This window comes from Mustela nivalis (genome assembly GCF_964662115.1).
Source record: "Mustela nivalis genome assembly, chromosome: 12".
NCBI classification, from domain to species: Eukaryota; Metazoa; Chordata; class Mammalia; order Carnivora; family Mustelidae; genus Mustela; species Mustela nivalis.
In genome coordinates this window covers 11,429,032-11,446,218 of record NC_139031.1, presented here as the reverse complement: position 1 = coordinate 11,446,218, position 17,187 = coordinate 11,429,032, and the positions used below count along the sequence as shown (strand labels likewise).

The following is a 17,187-nucleotide window of genomic DNA, read 5'->3' as shown; positions in this document are numbered from 1 at the left end:
CTTTAACTTTTTGGTAACAAGTTTATTGAGATACAATTCACACACTCTGTAACATACCCATTTTTAAGTGTACAATTCACTGGTTTTCACATGTTTGCCAAGTTGTGCAACCATTACACAGACAATTTTGGAAAAATTTCTTTACCCTCAAAATAAGCCCTCCATCTTTTAGATATCACCCCTCAGTCCTCCCTCGCCCTGCCCCCATTCTCTCCAGCCCCAGGAGATGCAACTCTAGGCATTGACTACTCTGTCACTATACATCTGTGTATGCTAGATGTTTCATAGGAATGGAATCATATGGAGTCACATAAATGGAATAAGTGTGGTCTTTTATTACTGCCTTCTATCACTTAGCATAACATTTTTAAGGTTCTAGCAAGTTGTAACATGTATCCATACTTCATTTCTTTAATATGGATGAATAGTATGATGTTGTATGAATATACTACATTTTTTTAAAAGATTTTATTTATTTATTTGACAGAGATCACAAGTAGGCAGAGAGGCAGGCAGAGACAGAGGAGGAAGCAGACTCCCTGCCGAGCAGAGAGCCTGATGCGGGGTTCGATCCCAGCACCTGGGATCATGACCTAAGCCAAAGGCAGAGGCTTTAACCCACTGAGCCACCCAGGCACCCCTATACTACATTTTATATATCAGCTAGTACATGCTTGAGTTGTTTCCACTTTTTCACTATTAAGAAAAATGCTGCTATGAATATTCGTGTACAAGTTTTTGTATAGACATTTTTTTAGTTCTCTAGGGTGCATACTTAGGATTGGAACGTCCCCTTTGTATAGTAACTCTATGTTTATTTTTGTGGGAACTCCCATATTCTTTTATAAGGAGGCGGCACCATTTTACATTCCTTCAGCAGTGCATGTGGGATCCGGAGTCTCAGCATCCTTGCCAACACTTATTATTGTCTTCCTGCTGGGTGAAATAATATACCACTGTGGCTTCTATTGATTTGTGTTTTTCCCTGATAACTAATCTCATTGAATATCTTTTATTGTACTTACTGGCCATTCATTTTTTTTTAAGATTTTATTTATTTATTTGAATGAGAGAGGGAAAGACAATAAGTAGGGAGAGTGGAGGAGGGAGAAGCAGACTCCCCACCAAGCAGGGAGCCCCATGTGAGGCTTGATCCCAGAACCCTGGGATCATGACCTGAGCAGAAGGCAGATGCTTAACTGACTGAGCCACCCAGGTGTACCTTACTGGCCATTCATAATCTTCTTTGGAGAAATGTCTATTCACAAACTGTGTCAACTTTTACATTAGATTATCTTTTTATTATATAATTGTAAGTGTTTTTATATCCTCTAGATACAAGTCCCTTATCAGACATCTGATTGACTGTACTGACAATTTGGGCTAGATAATTCTTTGTTATGGGTGGTGGCTGAACTGTTCATTATAAGATGTTTAGCAACACCCCTCCAAATGCCAAAAACATTTCCTCCAACCCCAAGATGTAGCAATCAAATGTCTTTCTAGATGTCACCAAATGTCGCACCAGCAAAATGACTGATGGTTGGGAACCAATGTTTTAAGGGAACATAGAATCCTTTTATATAGCTTGAGCTAATTGGAACTAGATGATTAATGTCATAGTGGGTTAATAACATCACATCTTTTGTTAAGAAATCAGCTCCCTATGAGCAATATATTTCAAAAATTTAAGGGGAAAACAATTTTCTATGAAATTTCAGTTTCCTTCAACAAATATCTTAGTTTCAAGGTTAAAAATCAATAGTCCCTGAGAGTTTAAAGATTTTTACACTTTTTAACTCCTATGGAGAAGCTCTTTGCTCCTTTTCACCAAACAGACTTAGAAATTCAAAATTTAAAACACCAAGACATAATGTAAGTATAGCTTTAACTTAAATTTTCCATTAATAGGTTTTTAACTATTTGTTAAATTTTTCCTTACATAAGGAGACTTGATAGCTAGTTCAAGGATAATCTTAGATCACCTTATTAACAAAATTCCATTCTTTGTTCAAACTGCTAGAAGAGTCTTATGATATTTGCTTAGGTTACATTTTCTAACCAAGGCTAAATTTTAAAAAATACAGGCCTTATGATTATTTCTGCAAGAATAGAGGTAATTTATAGAAAATAAAGAAGAGAATTAATTGGTTCAAGGACAGAGATATTGGAATATTGGTAAGAGATGGAGTGTCATAAGGGCAAGAACAGAACATGAAATGGAACTGACTCTTAAGAAATAAGAATTATAGAACCTACATGAGAAGGATGAGTAAAGTGGGCCTCTACTAAGGATTATTTCAAGGAAGCGGTGTGTGGGGAAACAGATCTAAAACACCTGAATATCATGAAGAGATACTTAGATTTAATATACTGTGTCACTGGTGACTTTGAAAAGATTAGACCCAGTTAAATAAGGAAACATAAGAACTGAAATACAGGAGATGTAGGATTGAATTATGAGTCGAGTCCACAGACATAACAAACAGAGGCTACCTTTTCTGAGACAATATGGCACTAAAAAAAGAGATGTGGTGGTTGCTTGCTATAGAGAGGGTTTGTCAGAATGGAGTGTTCTCGAGCATAATTGGAACCCAGAGGAGAAAAGAGGGTCTGGGGAAGAATTGATGGAGTAAGTTATGTAGAGGCAGAAGGGTTTGGGAACTAGAGCAATGTGGTAGGATGGTCTAAGAGAAGAACCATGAAGGTGAAGATGATGATGACTTTGCTAATGATAGTAAAGAATACATTTTGAGCACTTACTCTGCTCATGCAGCATACCATGAGCTAGGTGCTACTATCTCCATTTTACAGATGATAAAATGTTATTTGTCATAGTTTGCACAACTATTAAGTGTAGGAGCAGGAAGTTGAATCCATGTCAGTCTGACTTGAGCCTGAATTCCTAGCTACTCTCCTCTGCTTTGAGCTTTTATCATCATAGCAAGGTCAACCTTCATGGTTATGTGCTTGCTACACTGGCACAGAAGAAACCAGTCAGTAGCCTTCACATTTCCTCATCTGGGGTATCTATCCTGGGAAATCTATCCAAGATTTTCTGGTTTTACAACCACTTGATCCTCACTTGAAATACCCTCTTCCATCCCCATACTTACCTGTTGTGAAAGAATCCCTTGGCTACTTATCCTTAATGTTTCTCAGAGAGGTCATGATTATCCTGATCAGTAATTGTGACCCCTTTGACTATATACAAGATTATCTGCTACAGTTGAAGCAATGAGTAGTTTATTCTTTTTTCTTGCTTGCAGATACCTATGAAAATGGAAACTATTTCTTGGCAAATTTTACTGCAGCTCAGGTAAGACTATTTTATTGAATTTTATAAACCCATTCCCAGTTAGCTGCAGATTAAACATTATCAGTTAACTATATCAAAATAATATCCTACATCTTAATAGGAGGAATGTCCTACTTTTACACTTATAAATTGGGTCCATTGACATTAACATCAGGAATAAACAGTCCTTATTTGGATAATTATCCAATATGCCATCATTTTTTTATAAGAAGAAACTTGTAGTTCATATAATGCTGGTGAAAAAAATGGATCTTCAAATGTACAGCATGTTTTCTGGGGATGAGATGGCATTTTCTGGCTGATAATATTTTGCGGGATAAATGCTAAATCAGTTATCTATTGCACAATAATGGTGTATAAGAAACAATGTCAAAACTTCAGCAGCTTGTAACAATAAATAAATAATTCAAACAATACATTATTTAGCCCGGGTGTTTTTAGTGTTCTGATAATCTGGGCTGGACTTAGATGATCTTGGCTGGCTTACACTCAGTAACGGGACTGTTTGGCTGCTTGGATGATCCCAGCTGTACTCACTCACATAGGTATGTATGTATAAGAGTGAGCTGACTCTTCAGTGATCTAAGAAAATGAAATATGTTCAATTGGTGATATGGAGAATTAATAAGACTTTGAGACTGACTGCAAGCAGAATCAAGGGAAAATGAAGAAAAGAGGATATAACTTGAAGTAAATGGGCATCCTAAAGCTAGCTCTTGTTGATTTGGGAAAGCCTACAGTTTTGTTTGGGGTTTTTTGTTTTTGTTTTTAAAGATTTATTTATTTCAAAGAAAGAAAGAGTGAAAGAGAACACACACATAGAGGTAGAGGGAGTAGTAGACTCCCTGCTGAGCTAGGAGCCAAATATGGGGCTTGATCCCAGGATTCTAGGATCATGACCTAAGCCAAAAGCAGATGCTTAACCAACTGAACCACCCAGATGTCCCTGGGAAAGCCCACTATCAAATTGCCTGGAAATTTTTAAGCCAGTCCTTATATTAATATGTCCTAAGATTGCCTTATGGCAGGTCTGGACAGGACGCTTTTTATGACTGTGGTAGAGGGCAAAAACAGAAGTGGAAATGCTTGAGCATTTTTTAGAATCTCCAATTTGCACCAAGTTGACTAATATTCTATTAACAAGGGGAAGTCAGATGGCCAAGCCCAAAGACAAAGATGGGATACAATGCCCCATCCAGAGAGGGAGGACATTGCCAAAATTACTTGGAAAAAGGGTATGAATAGGGAGGAGTGAATAATTGGAGAAAATAATACAACCAATCTACCAGGCATGTTAAATGATTCCAGAGATAATCTATATCATTCTCATTAGAGTAGGAAAATCATTCTATGTCAAACCTGGAATTTGCTTCTTTATAATTTTTATCTATTGATTTGCATTTAAGGAAAAGCATAGCACAAATCAATTGTCTTTTCTCCATAGCAGTGCTTCAGGTATTTGAAGATGTCTGTTATATATACCTTCCATCTTCTTTTGGAATTATTCATCTGCAGGCTAACTTCATACTTCCTCTGTTTTATTCTTAAACAGATCTGATTATTCTGTTTGGACTGCAATTAGTCTAGATTCCTCTCAAAACGTGGTACCCAGGATTGAAAGACTATCTTAGAGCTGCATTATCCAGTATGATAGTTACTAGCCACATGTGACTTTTTTTTTTTTTTTTTTTTTAGAGAGAGAAAAAGAGAGCACACATGCACACTCAAGCATAAGTGGAGTTGGGGGGATGGCAGAGGGAGAAGGAAAGAGAGAATCGTAAGCAGGCTCCATACCCAGTGCAGTGTGGAGGCTTGTGTGGGGCTCTATCTCTTGACTCTGAGATGATGACCTGAGCCAAAATTAAGAGTTGGACCCTTAACCGACTAAGCCACCCAGGCATCCCATGTGACTTTTGAGCACTGGAAATGTGACTAGGCTAATTTGAAATATTTGAAAGGTTGTAAAATACCTCATTAATATTTCTATATTGAATACATGTTAAAATGATAATATTTTAGATATGTTGGGTTAAATAAAATGTATTTTCAAATCAATTTCTCCTATTTCCTTTTACTTTTAAAAAATGTGGCTATGAGAAAATTTAAAATTACATATATGGCTTGCCATATATTTCTGTAGGATGACATGAACTTTATAATGCAAAACAGGCAACCTCAAAACATCAGTGACATGAAACAATAAATAGTTCATTGTCCAACTGTTACCTCTTTTTAGCTATACTCTATTTTCTTACTCCTACTGCCTCACATTTTTAAACTTTTTTAAATTTAATTTTTTTTTAAAGATTTTATTTATTTATTTGACAGAGAGAGATCACAAGCAGGCAGAGAGGCAGGCAGAGAGAGAGGAGGAAGCAGGCTCCTTGCTGAGCAGAGAGCCCGATGCGGGCCTCGATCCCAGGACCCTGAGATCATGACCTGAGCCGAAGGCAGCGGCTTAACACACTGAGCCACCCAGGCGCCCTAAATTTAATTTTTTAAACAGTTGTATCATATGCTATAAATCTCATGGTCATCTAAATTATTAAACACATGCATCACATAAATCTCATGGACATCTAAAACTTTCAAATTATCTTCATAGATATGATTGTCAGGTCATGCTCTCTCCATCCTTGCCTTTTTGAAACTAAATGCAGGGCTTTGTATACTAATTAAATAAGTAAATTCTCTGTTCTTAATTTAAGAAAAGTTGAATCAAAAACTACATATCTTTCCTCTCAAAATGTTTTGAAACTGTTGATTTAGAAATCCTGGATTTTAGTTCTGCTTGTACTAACTAGGTATTTAACATAGGGAAGACACTTCCCCTGTTTAACCTTTGTTTCTTTATTATAAAGCATTACATTTTCCTTAAATGCTTTCTAACTCTAAAACCTCATTCTTCTCTTATTCCAAAGAAGTGATAAGTGAATTCTAATTTCTGTGTGATTTTTGAAGGCATTTCTTTCTAAGGTCAGAGGCTTGACATGAAAGAAAGCTTCTAACTTTCCATGGGGTAATTATCAATGGCGTGCTGGCTGGCATAGAGTAATGGGGGTGTGGAGCTGATTTGTGGCTTTTGTTAATTCCTGTGGTTTATGTATTCCCACCATTTTAGCCAATCTCAAGCTATCAACTGGCTTTCAGAATTCCAGGCAATTTTTTTTTTAGATTTTTATTTATTTATTGGAGAGAGAATGAGTGAGAGAGAACATGAGAGAGGAGAAGGTCAGAGGGAGAAGCAGACTCCCCAAGGAGCTGGGAACCCGATGTGGGACTTGATCCTGGAAGTCCAGGATCATGACCTGAGCCAAAGGCAGCTGCTCAACCAACTGAGCCACCCAGGCACCCCAGAATTCCAGGCAATTTAACAGTAGGCTCTCCCAAATCAATAAGCGCTAGCTTCAGCAGACCCATTTACTTCAAGTTATATCCCCTTTTCTTCATTTTCCCTTGATTCCAATTGTGCAGTCAGTCTCAAAGCTTATTAAATTCTCCAGAAAGCCAATTGAATGGACTACTTTTTCTTTCTACTATTGCCACAAGAATCAAGGAGTTTGTGGCGTCGCTCCACTGCAACTATCTCCTTGATGCATCGCATAAAATCTTTTTCATCCTACCCATCTTAACCTGTCTTATTTTGTTTGCTCAGCATGAGCTACCACAGCTCTTGCACTTAATAAACGTGTCTTTTTTTACACATGACTCTTTCTCCAGCCCCTTCCTAATTCATTTCACCTTTCTAAATCCATCTACCTTTCCTGGCTTCCTAAAGTCCCATGCCCTTCCTAAGCCCTTTCTTGACTCTCCCTATTCTGCAGTGATTTCTCCTTTCTCTTAGCACCTATAACAAATATTCACTATGATTTTCATTTAGGCCTTAATCACATACTACTTTTTGACTTACCTCACATTAGTTTAAACCTTGTGTTGATACAAAAACAGTTCATGGGGGCACCTGGGTGGCTCAGGTCCTCAGGACCTGCCTTCGGCTCAGGTCATGATCCCAGGGTCCTGGGATCGAGCCCCACTTTGGGCTCTCTGCTCGCTGGGGAGTCTGCTTCCTCCTCTCTCTCTGCCTGCCTCTCTGCCAACTTGTGATCTCTCTCTGTCAAGTAAATAAATAAAATCTTAAAAAAAAGTTCATGATTTTGTCAAGTCCTAGACTTATTGCAAACTGTCCTTAGTCTAGGGGCTGTTTGCTGGGATTCTGTGTTCACACTGTGTTAACTCATACAGAGCTACGCACATGGGTGCATCATGATCCAACAATATCTGTGTCATTTAGCTACTCTCTTTACTACCAGAACCTCAATTTCCTCATCGGTAAAATTGAGATAACGATGCTTGCTTTTCAAAAATCTTTGTAAAAATTAGTAATGATATAAGTAAAATACCTTTCATTATGTTGGTGTTATCAAGTTTATCATGGTAGATGCTCAGGAAGTGTATATTCATGAAGTGTTTAAGAATAAAAACAGCAAACTAGCACAACAATAGTAATTTGAGTTTTCTTAATATTTTAATGTGAAATACAGTCTCTTGATAGATGTCCTATGTATTTTTTCTCTTTATATATTCTTTATAGAATCTATTGCAAATCCAGACCATACACAATAAGTATCTGAGTGACTCAAATCCACTGAAAGTTGGATATATTAAAATCTGGGGAACAAGCTCTACTTCTGTGATACAGGTCACTCTCACCTATGACAACCAGAAAATTACAGTGGTGAATTTTACGAGTGAACCTTACAGTCAGGTATGTCACAAAGGAATGTTATATCATAAATTAATTTTATTATTCTGCAGAGTTATCACCATTTTTATTTTCATTCTTTCACTTGCTTGTATTTGAAAGGTTATAAAGGTACATGCAGTAGTATGTTCCTGAAAAGTTGGGAATGTTGAATCCTATTGTAAAATGTGTAGCATCAGTGGTCTTCCCAATGTAGTCCAGGAATCTATGATCTATGGTCTGGTAAAATCCTTTCCATGGGCTTCCCAGAAGTAGTTCTATGTATTAAGTGAGGTTAGTATCTCAGGCTAGCATAACAAAACTTATTTCCTTCTGTGGCAGAGGCTAAAATGAAAAAGTGATCCTCTAAAATTGTTGGGAGATTTTTTCCCTCTTTCCTGAAATTGCTCATGATCCTGGCCAAATTGGTAGATCCTCCAGGTTGGTGCAAATTCAACTGTGGTAATCATCATGATGATTATGTCCCACCTGTGATGTGAGATAAAATTATTTGGTTAACAAAACAGAGTGATAAATAGCAGACCCTACTAGACCTTCTAGCAGGGCCCGATTTTGGAGCTATCTACTTGGAAGACACCAGTAGAGTTACCAAGAGTAACCACAGACGGAAAAGTATCCCGCTTTATAACACTAGATCTGTCCTAAGTATGATCCGGTGACGTGGAGGGGATCATTTAGCAAAGTGAAAATGGATTAAGTATCATTCCTGTGCTCCAAGCAGTGAATGAGTACCTGCCCTGCTAATACTTGGATTTTGGAAAATTATCCTCCCTCCGAACAATCAGATAGCTTTTCTCTCTCTAGTCTTTGCTAGTTCTCTACTTCAACACATTTTTCCTGGGCTATTGAGCTCAAGACCACACTCTGCAAGTAATTACTCCCAGTTAAGACTAATGCAGACCTTCTTTGTAGGAAATTTTGTAGCATATCAGATGCCTATTATCTGCCAGGCACTATACTAAGTGTTGGGGCTGGTGAAAACATGAAACCGGACTTCCCTTTGGAAGGTTAAAAGCTAGTGGCAAAGGAAAGAGATTTTTATAAGTGTTGGTTATCAATGCTTAATCAAAGCTGCAAATACTTGTAAGCAATGTGGTGTGGCCTGATGAAGTGAAAAGACACAGATTTCCAGTACAAGGATCATGCACACAACATATTCCCCTATTTACTTGTCTAAAGTCAGTGACCCAGAAAGGAATCTTTATATCCTTTATTAATCTCTGGAAAAGAATGAATGTATTGGTTTTTGTTAAATTATAATTTGAAAAATGACTTAAATGTGATGTTTAAAAATTACTCAAATACCAAATTTATCTCTTCTTTTCTGGCAGAAGCTGACTATTCAACTTACCGACAAGATTATCAGCCTAGAAAAGCTAACAGATGTTACATGGATATATGAAGGCCCTACAGTTTCTACTACAACTATGACAAGTACCTTCCCGACAAGTTCTCCACATCCTTCTACAGTTTCTACTACAGCTACCACTTTTGAGACTATTATCACTAGTTCTGTTTATACCAGTAGCACTCTTGCTATCCCAACCACTACTTTCTCAGCAAGTACTACTGAAGTTACAACTAGTATTACTGGTCCTAATACCACTACATCTTTCCTAACAAGTACTACTGAAGTTATAACTAATCCTAATGTTTCTGATAGCACTACGCCTTCCCCCACGAATACCACCGCTAGCAATAGTTCGCTTCCTACCACGGACACTCCCTTCCCGACAGGTACTACTGCCTTTACTACTACCACCGACCCTTACAGCACTACGCCTTCCCCCACCCCCACGAACACGACCGCAAGCAATAGTACTCTTCCTACCACGGACACTCCCTTCCCCACAGGTACTACTGCCTTCACTACTACCACCGCCCCTTACAGCACTACGCCTTCCCCCACGCCCACGAACACGACCGCTAACAATAGTACTCTTCCTACCACAGACACTCCCTTCCCCACAGGTACTACTGCCTTTACTACTACCACCAACCCTTACAGCACTACGCCTTCCCCCACCCCCACGAACACGACCACTAACAATAGTACTCTTCCTACCCCGGACACTCCCTTCCCCACAGGTACTACTGCCTTTACTACTACCACCGACCCTTACAGCACTACGCCTTCCCCCACCCCCACGAATACGACCGCTAACAATAGTACTCTTTCTACCACGGACACTCCCTTCCCCACAGGTACTACTGCCTTTACTACTACCACCAACCCTTACAGCACTACGCCTTCCCCCAGCCCCACGAACACGGCCGCTAACAATAGTACTCTTCCTACCCCGGACACTCCCTTCCCCACAGGTACTACTGCCTTTACTACTACAACTGACCCTTCCAGCACTATGCCTTCCCCCACGCCCACGAACACCACCACTAGCAATAATACTCTTCCTACCACGGACAATCCCTTCCCCACAGATACTAGTGCCTTTACTACTACCACCGACCCTTACAGCACTAGGCCTTCCCCCACGCCCACGAACACGAACCCTAACAATAATACTCTTCCTACCCCGGACACTCCCTTCCCCACAGGTACTACTGCCTTTACTACTACCACCAACCCTTACAGCACTACGCCTTCCCCCACCCCCACGAACACTACCGCTAGCAATAGTACGCTTCCTACCACGGACACTCCCTTCCCCACAGGTACTACTGCCTTTACTACTACCACCAACCCTTACAGCACTACGCCTTCCCCCATCCCCACGAACACGGCCGCTAACAATAGTACTCTTCCTACCCCGGACACTCCCTTCCCCACAGGTACTACTGCCTTCACTACTACCATGGACCCTTACAGCACTACGCCTTCCCCCATGCCCACGAACAGCACCACTAGCAATAGTACTCTTCCTACCACGGATACTCCCATCCCCACAGGTTCTACTGCCTTCACTACTACCACTGCCCCTTACAGCACTACACCTTCCCCAACGAACACGACCGCTAGCAATAGAACGCTACCTACCACGGACACTCCCTTCCCCACAGGTACTACTGCCTTTACTACTACCACCAACCCTTCCAGCACTATGCCTTCCCCCACGCCCACGAACACGACCGCTAACAATAGTACTCTTCCTACCACGGACACTCCCTTCCCCACAGGTACTACTGCCTTCACTACTACCACTGACCCTTACAGCACTACGCCTTCCTCCATGCCCACGAACAGCACCACTAGCAATAGTACTCTTCCTACCCCGGACACTCCCTTCCCTACAGGTACTACTGCCTTTACTACTACCACCGACCCTTCCAGCACTATGCCTTCCCCCACGAACACGACCGCTAGCAATAGTACGCTACCTACCACGGACACTCCCTTCCCCACAGGTACTACTGCCTTTACTACTACCACCAACCCTTACAGCACTACGCCTTCCCCCATCCCCACGAACACGGCCGCTAACAATAGTACTTTTCCTACCCCGGACACTCCCTTCCCTACAGGTACTACTGCCTTTACTACTACCACCGACCCTTCCAGCACTATGCCTTCCCCCACGCCCACGAACACGACCGCTAACAATAGTACTCTTCCTACCACGGACACTCCCTTCCCCACAGGTACTACTGCCTTCACTACTACCACTGACCCTTACAGCACTATGCCTTCCCCCATGCCCACGAACAGCACCACTAGCAATAGTACTCTTCCTACCCCGGACACTCCCTTCCCCACAGGTACTACTGCCTTCACTACTACCACTGCCCCTTACAGCACTACACCTTCCCCCACGAACACGACCGCTAGCAATAGTACGCTTCCTACCACGGACACTCCCTTCCCCACAGGTACTACTGCCTTTACTACTACCACCAACCCTTACAGCACTACGCCTTCCCCCATCCCCACGAACACGGCCGCTAACAATAGTACTCTTCCTACCCCGGACACTCCCTTCCCTACAGGTACTACTGCCTTTACTACTACCACCGACCCTTCCAGCACTATGCCTTCCCCCACGCCCACGAACACGACCGCTAACAATAGTACTCTTCCTACCACGGACACTCCCTTCCCCATAGGTACTACTGCCTTCACTACTACCACTGACCCTTACAGCACTATGCCTTCCCCCATGCCCACGAACAGCACCACTAGCAATAGTACTCTTCCTACCACGGATACTCCCATCCCCACAGGTACTACTGCCTTCACTACTACCACTGCCCCTTACAGCACTACACCTTCCCCCACGAACACGACCGCTAGCAATAGTACGCTTCCTACCACGGACACTCCCTTCCCCACAGGTACTACTGCCTTTACTACTACCACCAACCCTTACAGCACTACGCCTTCCCCCAGCCCCACGAACACGGCCGCTAACAATAGTACTCTTCCTACCCCGGACACTCCCTTCCCCACAGGTACTACTGCCTTTACTACTACCACTGACACTTCCAGCACTATGTCTTCCCCCACGCCCACGAACACGACCGCTAACAATAGTACTCTTCCTACCCCGGACACTCCCTTCCCCACAGGTACTACTGCCTTTACTACTACCACCGACCCTTCCAGCACTACGGCTTCCCCCACGCCCACGAACACGACCCCTAACAATAGTACTCTTCCTACCACGGACACTCCCTTCCCCACAGGTACTACTGCCTTTACTACTACCACCGACCCTTACAGCACTACGCCATCCACCACGCCCACGAACACGACCGCTAGCAATAGTACGCTTCCTACCACGGACACTCCCTTCCCCACAGGTACTACTGCCTTTACACCTACTACCACTGCCCCTTACAGCACCACACCATCCCCCACGAACACGACCGCTAGCAATAGTACTCTTCCTACCACGGACACTCCCTTCCCCACAGGTACTACTGCCTTTACACCTACTACCACCGCCCCTTACAGCACTACGCCTTCCCCCACGAACACGACCGCTAGCAATAGTATGCTTCCTACCACGGACACACCCTTTCCGTCAAGTACTAATAATACCTTTACACCTACTACTACCATCCCTTATAGCACTATGCCTTCCTCTACAAGTGTCACTACTACTAACACTAGTGCTACCTTTCCTATCACAAGCAGTCCCTTCCCAGCAAGCACTATTGAAGTTACAGCTAGTACTGCTGTTACTAATACCACTGTGTTTTCCCCTATAAGTACTACTGCTCACACTAGTACTACTCTTCCTGTCATAACCACTCATTTCCCAACAAATAATACTGATGCTAACACCAATACTACTGTTCTAATTGCCACTACTCTTTCCCCAATAAGTACAGATACTACTAGCACCAGTAATACTGATCCCATTACAACCACTCCTTCTATGAATAGTAGTGCCAGTAGTATTCTCAATAGTTTTCCTAGTACGACTCCTTTTTCTGTAACTACTCATGTTATGAACACTACTGTTGCTATGGTAACCACTTCTATAAGTACTGATGTTGCTAGCACTGGCAACCATACTCCTATTACCAGTTCTCCTTCCCCTACAATATCTGGTGGTAATAGTACTAGTAATACTATTCCTACAGTATCTATTTCTTCTACAGATATTCACTCTATTAGCACTAATACCATAGCTATCTCTACCACCAATACTATAAATAATACAGGGCAGGCAGTAAATATCACTGATGCAGATAACTCTAGCAGTGTTCCAGGTAATACTCCACATGTTTCTATTCCAAATACCACAATAGCCTTAGACACATCAATGACTACTCTTGTAGACACAACAACTCACCATCAGGTAAAAAACTCTACAGTCAGTTATTTACCTATTATTACAACTAATGCTACCACCAGTATTATAAATACTACCACATATGTTCTAAATACTATCATTCTTGATAGAACAACAATGAATGCTTCTGCTACCAAACCAACTTATATTGAAAATGCCATAAATGCTACTCTAGTTCCATGATTACTATCCACAGCATCATAATTACTACAGACATCTCTTTAAAACAACTATTACAGATATAAAAATCAATAAAAGATACATGATTTTATGCTATGTAAGTTTTCACAGATATTAACACCAGTTTTTATAAATATGGCTACTCCAAGCACTATAGACACAGCTGATATGTCCAAAGCTACATCCATGACTATTTTTATAAGTATAATTAAAGAAACCATGGATACTTCTTCTGCAGCCAGAATATGTACTCTAAAAATTATGAGCCCTATAGACTTATCAATTAAATGGTACATATTTTATATATCCTTGCTAGAGACTTCATAGATGATTTTGGTATCTCAGAAAATACCATATTAGTGTCTGTAAATACTATTGCTTTAGATGTAGTTATTAAAGTAGCCTAAATTGTTCTTAGGTTATGGGATATGATACCATAACTGAAAGCACTGGTGATATGTAGCACTCACATGGCTACTGTAGCAACAGTTGTTAATATTATAGTAATCATTTAATTAGTAATGTTAAAAATCATGCCTTATTTTCCTATGGATTTTTCCACATACCATGGCTACCAATAGAATAATACACTATTACACATCCTGATAATATCCTCACTTCTAAAACAATCCTAGGTATAACCATAGATAAGGAAAGTGTTACCACTGTAGATCTTGTATATATTTGGACTCCAAGAACTAAAATAATTAAATTAAAAATGTTGGATGTTACTTTTACTATCATAGGAAATAAAAATGTGATTATAGATGTTAAAAACATAACTTCCTAATCTTTGCAACCACTACTTCCATAGGAACTACTGATACTCTTACTGCAAATTTGATAAGTACTTTTATTTACAAACCTTAAATGCACTTCCAGGAAATTAACAGTCAGTTTTCCTTAGGAGATAATCTTAGGGTCCTTGCTGTTATCCTGAATGACTGGATTCAATTACAAATCTCTAACTCTTCTGTAGACTAGAAATGACTCAGGTGGAGATGAATATTTAAAGATATGGCTTAGGGGAGATAGTCTCTACCCTGGGATTGGATTTCTTGTAGACTTTTAATTAGTTATAATCTTGTTTACTTTTTCTCCTATCTACCAGCTTTTCCCTTATTACTTCACTGTGAACTCCCCTTCTGTGTTAGGACTTTCATCATGTTCTTGGTCGTTCATATCCAAATTTACTCTTTATCCTTGGTCTGTTACTTTCTTAGATCAGCCAGACCCCATAAATAGACTCATGGTCATAACCAAATATAGCCAGTTGAATGCAATTGAAGACATAATCCTAGGACAGTATTCTCAAAATGTAGTTTGGAGACCCATGGAGGCCATAGAACTCTTTCTGGGGTTCACAAGGTCAAATCTGTTTTCACAATACTATGCTTTTCTATTCCTTTTTAACTTTCATCCTCTATTAGTAGACAGTGGCATTTTCCAGAGACTTTATGCTGTGTGGTGTTGCTATAGATGAATGCAGAAACAATTTTAAGATCTACCTGTATCTATTGAGATAGACATTAAACAGATTTACAAAATATAAAATATCATTCTTTTCACAATTTTATTCTTTGAAAATATATTTGTTTTTCATAAAAATATTTTATTTATGTGAACATGCAGTTGATATATTGTTATTTTTAATGAATGAAAAAATAAATATTTTACAAAGTATTTTGTAAATGACTCAAGTTTAATTTTGAAAGTACATATTAACAGATACAAGCCACCTAAACCAAGCACAGGGTCTTCACTAAATTTGAATGTAAAGTGCTTTTTTTTTTTTTTAAGATTCTATTTATTTATTTGAGAGAGAGAGAAAGCATGAACGGGGGCGGGGGAGCGCAAAGAGAGGGACAAGGAGACTCCACACTGAGCATGGAGTCTCCCTCATGGCTCAATCTCACGACAATGAGTTCATGACCTGAGTCGAAATCAAGAGTTGGATGCTCAACTGACTAAGCCCCCCAGGAACCCCCATAAAGAGAGCAGTTTTGAGACCACAAAGAGTTTGAAGATCACTTCCATAGTCAAATACATTATGAACTTTCCCAGCACTTAGGAACTCCAGCAACTGTGCCTTAAGGTTCTAACTACATACACCCCCTACTATGAACACATCTGCACAGCATTCTGATCTACCACCACACCTGCCCTATTGTGTGGCTGGCCTGATGGGGTTCTGCATGAGGCGCAAAGATTCATCAGTTAGTTGCATTTGCCTTTTGGAATCTTCCCACAACCTGCCCCGTCTGAATTAAATTGATAGACCTTATACCAAGGCATATATGCCTCTCAACTTGACCTTCTAACTCAAAACAAAACGAAACTCATAATTCCAAACTGTACCACTGGCCTTGGTCATAGACTCCCTCACTTGTGTCTTTCCCAAGAGAGCGCCAATGCCCTTATCTTGTTGGCACCATAAACCCTGATATGAGACAAAGTGTTCTGTGTCTTAAGGCACACGGTGTTCTGCTACCAGCTGATTAATTGACCAAAGACTTTGCTTAAAGTACTTGGGATTTGGAAAACTGAGGATGAACTTAACTTGTTCAAACAAAGTATTTATTTATGTTTAGGTTTAGGTGGCAACAAAGAATTTGACCCAGAAGCACATGTTGCGTTGAACTGTTTAATTGGATTGTTTGCTACTTAGTGGTCTCTATGCTGAAACTATTCTTTAGTCCCTCTTTTTCATTCATGATTTTGATGTTTTTAAGGATTACTAGCCAGCTATTTGTAGAATATTCCTCATTTTCAGTTTGCCTAATATTTCCTCATGATTGCATTGATGTTGTACATTTGGGGCAGAAATAACACAGAAGTGGTGCTGTGTCCCTCTTGGCACACCGCAGCAGGACATACATGGTGGCTATTTATTTGCCCAGTTTTAGTGATATTACTTTGGTTGAGGTGATGTGTGCCAGGTTTCTCCACAGGAAAGTTACTATTTTTTTCTCGCAATAAGTCATAAATACATCACGATGAGATACTTTGAGGCTAGGTAGCTATCTGATTCCCCTCCTATTTGTCATCTGTTGATGAGTCTTGCCTGAATCAATTCTTACTATAGATTTTTCAAATGGTGATTTTCCAACTTCAAGTTCCTCCTGTATTCATTATTCAGCATTATAAAAGTCCTCTGTTCTTTACTCTTT

General features: G+C 40.4%; 1 protein-coding gene across 1 annotated transcript in view; it reads left to right on the top strand.

Moving 5' to 3' along the window:
• Positions 1–14,794, top strand: part of MGAM2 (maltase-glucoamylase 2 (putative)) — a 94,038-nt gene extending 79,244 nt beyond the window's left edge. Inside the window, exons 46-49 of the mRNA XM_082691721.1 lie at positions 3,270–3,319; positions 7,911–8,084; positions 9,413–11,216; positions 11,562–14,794. Of these exons, the coding sequence (XP_082547847.1) occupies positions 3,270–3,319; positions 7,911–8,084; positions 9,413–11,216; positions 11,562–14,020 (4,487 nt within the window). The 3' untranslated portion in view covers positions 14,021–14,794. The remainder of the gene's footprint in view (positions 1–3,269; positions 3,320–7,910; positions 8,085–9,412; positions 11,217–11,561) is intronic.
• The last annotated feature ends 2,393 nt before the right edge of the window (positions 14,795–17,187 follow it).